At 42.3% G+C, this 11,089-nt stretch overlaps 1 protein-coding gene across 1 annotated transcript; it reads right to left on the minus strand.

Annotated features, from left to right (window-relative positions):
* Nucleotides 1-1,743: 1,743 nt before the first annotated feature.
* LOC140715054 (ectonucleoside triphosphate diphosphohydrolase 7-like) lies at nt 1,744-10,334 on the minus strand. Its single transcript, XM_073026784.1, has 3 exons — nt 9,524-10,334; nt 5,406-5,554; nt 1,744-1,832 (listed from the first exon to the last, which is right to left on the minus strand). Exons 1-3 carry the CDS (start codon nt 9,681-9,683, stop codon nt 1,815-1,817), a joined length of 327 nt encoding a protein of 108 aa, XP_072882885.1. The 5' UTR covers nt 9,684-10,334; the 3' UTR covers nt 1,744-1,814.
* Nucleotides 10,335-11,089: the final 755 nt, after the last annotated feature.

An 11,089-nucleotide genomic window follows, 5' to 3' on the forward strand; every position in this document is an offset into this window, starting at 1 on the left:
CTCTTCCAGCCACTGCAGCTCCTGCTGTGTCCTCCTGTGAATCCGGCGGAGCCTCAGCACGTACAGGATGATGGCCAGCAGTACCACGAAGAAACAGGCAAAGAACAAGTAGTGGTTATAGACAAACGAGACTCGCAGCCAGCTGGAATGATTTGTTCTGACGGCATCTTGCCGGAGATCTCTGTTATCGTTGGTGGAATAAGATTATGGAGAACAAGGAGAGTGAAGGGAAAAACATAAATGTACAATTTACAGTATACCCTTGCACTCAATGCAGAATTCTGCAGATTTCTTGCCTTTATTCAGAAATTGCACAACACAGGAAATAACCCTTCATACATGCTGACCACTGCACCCATCTACACTGATCATATTAACCTGCATTAGGGTTGTATTGTTCTGTGCATTGCCTACATAAAGTGCCTGGCTAAATATCACTTCCACATCATGATCAATTCCCCACCCACCTTCTTCTGCAGCATATTTCAGATAGTAACTACCGTGTAAAAAGAACATTCGCTTGCTATCCCCTTCAAGACTCCTAGCTCTCACCTCAACCCCCTGATCTACTGTTTTTGGTAGCTCTCATCATTGGGGAAAAGATTTACCCTACCCGTGTCTCTCATAATTTGATATCGTCAGGTCATCCCTCAGCCTCCTTCAGTCCAGCAAATAAAGCCGAGGTTATCAAGTCTCTCCTCCTAACTAAAACTTTCCAGCCAATTCCTGGTGATTCTCCATTGCAACCAGATCCTTCATATAGTGAGGTGACCAGAACAACACACAGTACTCCAAGTTGTCTAACCAATATTTTGTAAAGTTGGGAAATAACGGCTCAGCTCTGATATTCTGTGCCCTAACCTATCACCCATACCATCAAGGACATCTTCAAGAGACGGAGCTTCAAGGTAGCAATATCCATCAGTAAAGACTGTTACAATCTGGAACATGCCCTCTTCTTGATATTATCATCATAGAGTAGATATAGCAGCCATAAGACCTACTTTCAATGATTTAGGACAACTTCTTTACCCTCCACGATCAGGGGGGTCCATGAACACTACTTCTACATTCCTTCTTTGGTGCAATATTTTGTAATTTATAGCAATTTTTATGTATTGTACTGTAATGCTGTTGCAAGCAACTAATTTCACTTCATACTGGTCAGTGATAATAATCCTGATTCTGATTAAGGTAAACATGCCGCCTTAACCTAGTCTGCATAGCCACACTCCTGTACATGGAGAGAAGGAGCACAGAAGGATGCCATGAGGTCCCATCAGCTAACTATCCAAAAAAAAATGGTTAGCGTAACAGTGTTATTGGACTGGTTTTACTGATGATCAGTACTTGTGATCAAATCTCACCACAACTAGAGCATTCAGAATCAGTTAAATTAGAATGAAAGTTATATTATCTGGGGAACTACTAAAAAGCAACAGGTCACTGATACTTTGAGATAGGAATCTGCCCTCCTTGCATTTGAGACTGGCCCAGGTCCTCTCTGAACTGCTCTCTGAAACAGCCAAACAGCTACTTTAAGGTATACAACTTTAACTTCAAATCTCAGGTTTTTCAGATTTTGTTGATAAATTTTACTAAAATTCATTACACAGTATTCATTAAATATATTTCATTATATCCTTTGAAATAGTAAAGTCTGGAGCCAAATTCCTTCATTTTTATTTCAGGGACACTACAACTTAATGTTCTCAGTAATATCTAATTAATTATTTTGTACTTGCACAGTTTGTCTTTTGCACATTGGCTGCTTGTCAATCTTTGTGTAGCTTTTCACTGATTATTATATTTCTTTATTGTACTGTGAGTGCCTGCAAGAAAATGAATCTCAGGGTTAATATATGGTGAACAGTAAATTTACTTTGAACTTTATTTCAAAGGACATAATGGAATGTAACAAATTTTAGTAACAAAAATCAACAAAGTCTGAATTTTCAGTGCCAGAGGGGTTAGAATAATATTTATATCATGGAAAACAAGCCTTTACTATTTTCAACATGCGTTGAGCCTCATGCCATACAACTTCATGGCCGCTGTGAAGTTCATGTGCAGGTCAGAAGATCAAAGGAGATTTATCATAATACAGTCTCTAACTTACACCCAATATCAGGAAAATCTCTCAATGCTCATCGTAGTAGCATCTTAAAAAAAATAGATTGTGATGCACAAGATAATAGACAACAGACAATAGGTGGAGGAGTAGGCTATTCGGCTCTTCGAGCCAGCACCACCATTCAATGTGATCATGGCTGATCATCCACAATCAGTGGATGAAGTTCCTGCCTTCTCCCCATATCCCTTGACTCCGCTATCTTTAAGAGCTCTATCTAACTCTTTCCTGAAAGCATCCAGAGAATTGGCCTCCACTGCCTTTTGAGGCCGAGCATTCCATAGATCCACAACTCTCTGGGTGAAAAAGTTTTTCCTCAATTCCGTTCTAAATGGCTTACCCCTTATTCTTAAACTGTGGCCTATGGTTCTGGACTCCCCCAACATCGGGGACATGTTTCCTGCCTCTAGCATGTCCAATCCCTTAATAATCTTATATGTTTCAATCAGATCCCCTCTCAACCTTCTAAATTCCAGTGTATACAAGCCCAGTGGCTCCAATCTTTCAACATATGACAGTCCCGCCATCCCGAGAATCAACCTCGTGAACCTACGCTGTACTCCCTCAATAGCAAGAATGTCCTTCCTTAAATTTGGAGACCAAAACTGAACGCAATACTCCAGGTGTGGTCTCACCAGGGCCCTGTACAACTGCAGATACTGGGATAATTTTTAATAAGAGGCAGATTTTAAGGATAAAATAAAGATATAATAAACAAGCAACAATTCACAGAGAGGATTTCACAAATAGCTTGGGAGTCTTATGATTAAAATGAAATTTGCTGGGAGCATTCAGCCAGTCATGCAGGATGTAGCAAGGAGAATCAGAGCTCACTTTCAACAGAGCCTCAGACATCAAGTCTGCCTCCCTCTTCACAGATAAAGCCTAACCTGCTGAGTGCTTTCAGTATTATCTGATCATTTCCCCCCAAATTTCTAGCAACTTTGTGATTTTTGTTTTGAAAAAGAACTTCCAGTTGCTGGAGATCTGAAACAAAATCAGACACTCAGCAGTGATATTAATTAGTTCCAAAGAAAGTTTGGTGGAACTTATGAGGCTTTTAGGTAGAGACATGAACGTGAAGGGGTTGGAGGGTTATGGATGATATGCAGGAGAACATGTTGTATAAATTGGTATCAAGATCAGTATAACATTGTGGGCTGAATGCCTTGTTGGACTATTCCAACTCCCTGTATACTGGGATTAGTCAGTCGTCCCTGTCCTGACTGCAACTGGTCCAGAACGCCACAGCCAGGCTCCTGGAAGATGGACAATATTACTCCTATCCTGGCCTCCCTCCACTGGCTGCCAGTGTGGTTCAGAATTGATTTTAAGATTCTCCTGTTTGTTTATAAAGCCCTAAGTGGGCTGCCCCCCCCTTACATCACAGACCTTCTAACCCCTTATTCTACCACCAGGTCCCTCAGGTCAGCTGACTTTGGGCTCCTGGCTGTCCCGCGATCTAATCTTAAGCTCAGGGGTGACCGTACCTTTGCTATTGTAGCCCCTAGACTGTGGAACAACATTCCCCTCCATCAGCTCTTTTAAATCCAGGCTCAAAACTTACTTTTTTCACTAGAGTTTGAATCCTCCTGATGTGGCTGATTTTTGGCTTGTGCCTAGGCCCTTGTGTTCCTTTTGTGCCTATAAGCTGTTTGCCTTGTTGGTTATGTCTGTGTTTCTTGTATTTGTGATTTTAGCAATCTGCTCTGATCTGTACAGCACTTCGGTCAACGTGGGTTGTTTTTAAATGTGCTATTTAAATAACCATATAACCACATGACAATTACAGCACGGAAACAGGCCATCTCGGCCCTTCTAGTCCGTGCCGAACGCTTATTGTCACCTAATCCCACTGACCTGCACTCAGCCCATGACCCTCCTTTCCTTTCCTGTCCATATACCTATCCAATTTTGCTTTAAATGACAATACCGAACCTGCCTCCACCACTTCTACTGGAAGCTCATTCCACACAGTTACCACTCTCTAAGTAAAGAAATTCCCCCTCATGTTACCCTTAAACTTTTGCCCCCTAAGTCTCAACTCATGTCCTCTTGTTTGAATCTCCCCTACTCTTCAATGGAAAAAGCCTATCCACGTCAACTCTATCTATCCCCCTCATAATTTTAAATACCTCTATCAATTCCCCCCTCAACCTTCTACACTCCAAAGAATAAAGACCTAACTTGTTCAACCTTTCTCTGTAACTTAGGTGCTGAAACCCAGGTAACATTCTAGTAAATCTCCTCTGTACTCTCTCTATTTTGTTGACATCTTTCCTATAGTTCGGTAACCAGAACTGTACACAATACTCCAAATTTGGCCTTACCAATGCCTTGTACAATTTTAACATTACATCCCAACTCCTATACTCAATGCTCTGATTTATAAAGGCCAGCATACCAAAAGCTTTCTTCACCACCCTATCCACATGAGGTTCCACCTTCAGGGAACTATGCACCATTATTCCTAGATCACCCTGTTCTACTGTATTCTTCAATGCCCTACCATTTACCATATATGTTCTATATGGATTATTCCTACCAAAATGTATCACCTCACACTTTTCAGCATTAAACTCCATCTGCCATCATTTAGCCCACTCTTCTAACTGGCCTAAATTTCTCTGCAAGCTTTGAAACAGTCACAGTGAGAACATACAAACTCCTCATAGACAGGAAACCCATGCGGTCACAGTGAGAACGTACAAACTCCTCATAGACAGGAAACACATGCGGTCACAGTGAGAAAGTTCAAACTCCTTACAGGCAGGAAACCCATGCAGTCATGCAGAGAACGTCCTTATAGACAGTGGCAGGAAATGAACAGTTATGGTCACAGTAATTACCAGTTTTCTATTGTAAGTTTCTGAGTTTACATTTATGCTGAAATTGTCTGGAGAAAATTGTTTCATAAAATCCTCCTGGCTTGGATGCTCAGTTCCTAATTACAGGTGAGCTTCATGTTATGTGGGTGCTCTTTTCCTGGGAAATGGGCTGAGTTATAATTTCAGTACATGAAGATGAATCAAAATCTAAACTGTAAAAAAATGTGTGGTTTATTTACTTATTTTCCCACACGCAAATTCTATGAGAGGAAATTTTATTCTACATCTTAAGTTTTTGGGTTATTCTACAAGGACAAGTTTTATGAATTTGTGATTACTTTAAGGACAAATTTTCATAAACTGACCAGAGGTAACACAGGGGTTGCTTGTAGTGTAGATTTACCCTTAATAAATAATGTTGAAAGCAATTAAATTTTGATGCTGACCTGCTTCAGTGAGTCAAAGACTACAGGATTCGTCACCTCGTAAGCAATTTGAAGTGAAGCACCACCCATGTCCAATATGCCGACAGTCCGTTTGCGAATCACAGAACCTTGATTGCTGGACACGGTCACAGCAACCAACGCATCATCACCTGAAAGCAACCAGAGAGAACCGGTAAAGGAAACAGCGGAAACTAGATCAGTAGACGAATTGGAACTGGTTTTTTATTATAGACAATAGACAATAGGTGCAGGAGTAGGCCATTTGGCCCTTTGAGCCAGCACCACCATTCACACTGTGATCATGGCTGATCATCCACAATCAGTACCCCGTTCCTGCCCTCTCCCCATATCCCTTGACTCCGCTATCTTTAAGAGCTCTATCTAACTCTTTCTTGAAAGCATCCAGAGAATTGGCCTCCACTGCCTTCTGAGGCAGAGCATTCCACATATCCACCACTCACTGGGTGAAAAAGTTTTTCCTCAACTCTGTTCTAAATGGCCCACCCCTTATTCATAAACTGTGGCCTCTGGTTCTGGACTCCCCCAACATCGGGGACATGTTTCCTGCCTCTAGTGTGTCCAATCCCTTAATAATCTTAATCGTTTCAATCAGATCCCCTCTCATCCTTCTAAATTCCAGTGTATACAAGCCCAGTGGCTCCAACCTTTCAACATATGACAGTCCCGCCATCCCGAGAATCAACCTCGTGAACCTACGCTGCACTCCCTCAATAGCAAGAATGTCCTTCCTCAAATTTGGAGACCAAAACTGCACACAATACTCCAGGTGTGGTTTCACCAGGGCCCTGTACAGCTGCAGAAGGACCTCTTTGCTCCTATACTCAACGCCCCTTGTTATGAAGGCCATCATGCCATTAGCTTTCTTCACTGCCTGCTGTATCTGCATGCTTACTTTCAGTGACTGATGAACAAGGACACCTAGATCTCATTGTACTTCCCCTTTTCCTAACTTGACACCATTCAGATAGTAATCTGCCTTCCTGTTCTTATCATGCAGTGAATTAAGTAAAACAGAACTTGAGATGAAACTCCAGCAAAAGTGACCATAAACTACCAGGTTGTCACAGAAGCTGAACTCTAGAGGCGAGGTGAACATGACTGCCCCTTACATCAAGGCAACATGTGATGGAGTGCAACATCAAGAAACACGAGTACAACTCAAGCTAACAGGTATGAAGGGGAAACACTCCGATAGAGCCACATCTTGCGTTGCTCCCCTCCAAACCACACCTCACCCTGTTAATAAAGATACACCACCAGCTCTCCTGGGGCAATGCAGAAATTAGTCATCTTCAAGTTTAATTGTCATTCAACCATACGCTTACATACAGTAAATGAAACAATGTTCCTCTGGAGCCAAAGTGCATAACACAGTACATACTGTTGCACACAGCACGCACAGTAACAATGGCACGTACAGTTACAAAAGTATTAGTACAAGTCCCTGAGTGGCATGGTCTGAAGATGAGTGGTGCATGGGATGTCCCAATGGTGGGAATGCTTCACAAGAGGGCAAGAGCAGACTAAGGAGTAGGTCATCGATATCTAACTTATTAATCTGAATATATTTAATTAAGTTTCTTAATATGGTCTGCCTAGCATGACAGTCCCGATCTATTGGAAGAGAGATGATATTTGGCTACCCTCTGAATTGGCCAAGAAAGCCATTAGTTATAGTTTGGCAAATTATTCACCCGAGGCAGAAAAGGGATAAAACAGTGGACAACTCGACAGCAACGTACAATCTGCTTGAGGAACTCAGCTTGTCAGGCAACATCTATGGAAATGAATAAATAGGTGACATTTTGGGCCAAGCTACTTTTTCAGGACTGGAAAGTGGGTGGGGGGGGGGTGGGGGAGGAGAAAGAGGAAGCAATACAAACTAGAAGGTGATAGATAAAGCCAGGTGAGGGGAAAGGTAGGTGGGTGGAGGAGGAGGGATGAAGTGAGAAGCTGGGAGGTGACAGCCTGAAGCTGGAGGAATTTGATAGGAGAGAAGAGTGGACTTCACAGGAATAACACTGGATGAGATGAAATTTCTATGTCTGGCCGACCTTATAGTTACAAATATCTGGGGACTAGTGTCCCACACTGTGGGAGCATAACTCACAGGCAGACGCCATGCCAGATTCCTGCATCGTAATCCCTGAGAACATCCTGTCCGATTAGTGTGATCACCAGAGTGAAACACCAGTGGACTGGAGTAGTTCTGTGCATCCTCCGCATTGAGTCTACATCCCATGAACTCTCATGGGCAGGGAGTCATCCTCCACATTACCACCTCAGCTGATCAATGCTGAATAACAAGTGGATGCAGTACTGTCAGCCCGTACCTGCACTAACTTCGGGGCACCATCAATCTGATGGTGCTGTCTAAGCAATGAAGAATAAAACTGGGTCTCCAGTAGGTAGGGGAGGAGGCAACATGGGAGATAAACCAACCTGATTTCATCCTCCACAATTTGCTTGTGACGGATGCAATTGACCAAGCCAACAGCGATAAAATACTGTGACTTCATCACTGGCCAATGAAATAGACACAGGACACATCTGCAGTTCAGTTTGGAAGAACTTGGGAAAAGCCTGACTCTGTAACAGGCGTACGTGTCATTTACAGTGATGGTTACATTGGCAACCATTTTGTGTAACACCTCTGTTCAGCTGGTATCGGTGACCCCAGAACGTCACTTTATTTCTCCTTTCTGCATGAACTAGTCCAAAAAAGCTCAACATAAGCTTGAGAAAGAGCTCCACGCCATCCATCTTGAAACATTGCACCCTTCCGGTCTTGACACTGGACTTTCTGATAAATGAGCTACTCTGGCCTTGTAACTCAGATGCAGATTTAATTTAATCACACGCACATCAAAACAGACAGTGAACTAAAATAACCTGAGGATGTGCTGGGGGCAGTCCGCAAGCGTTGCCACACATTCTGGCGCCAACACATGCCCACAATGTTCAGCAGAACAGCAACAAAACAACAACAGGAAAACAAGTCCCTTTACTCCCTCCCAAGTACTCACCCATCCATTCACACCTACAGACAGTTCCCTCAATCCAGGACAGGCCACTTCTGGGCCTCCAGCCTCCATTTCCAGTATTTCCCTCTCTCCTCACATAGCTGCCCCAGCGCACAACTCCCTCACACACATCTTTTGCTATTCACCAGCCTTTATTATTGCTGTTCAGCTGGTTTGTTTCAATCGATTCTGCTCTTTCCCCTATGACTGACCTCTCCTTGTATTTAGATAGATACATACATACTTTATTGATCCCAAAGGAAATTACAGCGTCACAGTAGCATTACAAGTGCACAGATACACAGATATTAAAAGAGAATATAAAAAGTTACCTTAAAAATAAGATGTACAAGATTTGTAAGTCAATGATTTACCAGATTTACAAGTTCATATATATGTACACACACACATTTCATATTTCTTATTGTAATTTATATTTCACATATTGCACTGTAGCACTGCCACAAAACAACAAATTTCATGACGTGTCAGTGACAGTAAACTAATTCTGATTCTAATTCTGAAGTTGTCAATTGCTCTTTTGGGTTATTCTGATGAGAAACTTGGACATAGAATGCACAATACTGCTGACAGACAGATACTGTGTTGTTGGTGCTCCATTACACACACCTGTTCTGAAGGGTCTTCGACCAGAAATGTCAATTATTTTCCCTTCTAGAGATATGCTCAATCTACTGAAGGCGACAAGCATGGATCTTTTTTATTTCAGATTTCTAACATCTGCACTCTGTTTTGCACGAATGGGTGCAGGTAAGGTGGATGGTTGCAGGGTCGAGGAGTATAAAACTACAGGGCATGGATCTAAGAGGAGAGGGGAAAGATTTAAAGGAGACATGAGAGGCAAACCTTCCCACACAGAGGATGGGGGACAAAAAGGAACTGGTGGCACTGGGTAGCACAGTGTTTATGGTTAATGGCTGGAAAAGTTTTGAGGCATATAGGCCAAATGCAGGCAAACGGGATTAACTCAAGTAAGACACCTTGGTAGGTATGGATGAGTCGGGGCAAAAGAACTGTTTCTGTGCTCTATAGATATGAATGTATGATACACACCTTCTTGTTTACCAGATATCACTTCTGCATGCGACTCCGAAAACAGGAAGTCAAATTCCACTGGCACATTAACATAAAGGTTCTGGAGAATGGCGTTCTGTTGGCTAAAGAGATGCAAGACATTTGAATTCCAATGTGATTTCCCTTCAACAGCAACCATGGAAACCAATGAGCCCTCTTGGCAAATTCTCCCTTTATAACTTAGGACCAAATCTCTTGCAGCCTACACTAGGATAAGTCTGGGATTTTACACTCCCAAAGAGATTTTACAGGTAAATTTTGTACTCTGGACTTTGCTATTTTCTCAGTATCATTGCACTTTGAATTCCCTGCTGGTGTGTACACCCACGCACAGTTGGGTATGACTGCACTTGGAACTCCCTGGTAGAGCAAAGTGCATATTTGCCTTGAGTGTAGTATGTCCTGGGGAGGGTATCTGTGATCACAGCTTAACATGTGCATGAAATCTGTCCCACTACACTTTCAGACCATTCAAATTTGATAGGTTTCAATGAGGTCACCTCTCATTCTTCTAAACTCCAGTGAGTACTGCCCCAGAGTCATCAAACGCTCCTCATTCAATACACCTTTCATTCCCTGAATCATTTTTGTGAACCTCCTTTCAACTCTCTCATTATTGCTTAGATAGGGGCCCAAACTGCACACAATACTCCAAGTGAGGCCTCACCAGTGCTTTATAAAGCCTCAACATTACATCTTTGGTTTTATATTCCAGTCCTCTCGAAATGAATGCCAGTGTTGCATTTGCCCTCCTCATCACCAACTCAACTTGCAAATCAACCTTCAGGGAATCCTGCAGGAGGGCTCCCATGAATGAATCTAATAGAAGGGAACACGGGACCATGGAAGAAAGGGAAGTGGAGGGGACTAGAGGGAAGTGATGAGGGTGAGGGAGAATAGAAGGGGTGGTTTCCTGGGTAGATGAATTTAATCTCAACTCTGTCCTGAGTGGCTAACCTATTTTGAGTCTGTGACACATGGTTTTTGACAAGATAGTATAAATATTAACTCTGTATTACCTTATAAAGCCCTGCAAAAGTTTTGTACCTGAAAAATCTTCTAATTCCAGTGCCAAGCATTTTGGATAAGGGGTGCTCCCTTGTACTACTTCAATACTGATATGATTACATGATCTATATGGGTGACATGCAAAGTTTTTCACTGTACTTTAGTTTGTGATAATAATAGGCCAATTTATTTCAGATGCAGTCTCAAACACTAAGTGAGGCAGGACTCTCCTGTACTAAAACTGTGTTGAAAAAGCGGCTATTGAATCGCTTTCCTTCCTAACTGATTTCTGATACATGTTAACTTTGTAACCTTGTACAAGAACTAGATTCTTCTGACCACCAGAACCATCCATTCTCTCACCAATGAAACAACACTCCTCTTTAATGTGTTTTAAACTCCAAGGTGGATAGTATTCCATCTGTCACGTCCAATCACTCAATCTTGCTATATCCCTCCAAATCTCCTGGCATCCACCTCATTGTGCAGTGCAGTGAAATCCTCCCAAATTCAATCCCTGTACCTTTCTGGTAGGAG

The sequence above is a fragment of the Hemitrygon akajei genome, chromosome 23 (genome assembly GCF_048418815.1).
Source record: "Hemitrygon akajei chromosome 23, sHemAka1.3, whole genome shotgun sequence".
Taxonomy (NCBI): Eukaryota; Metazoa; Chordata; class Chondrichthyes; order Myliobatiformes; family Dasyatidae; genus Hemitrygon; species Hemitrygon akajei.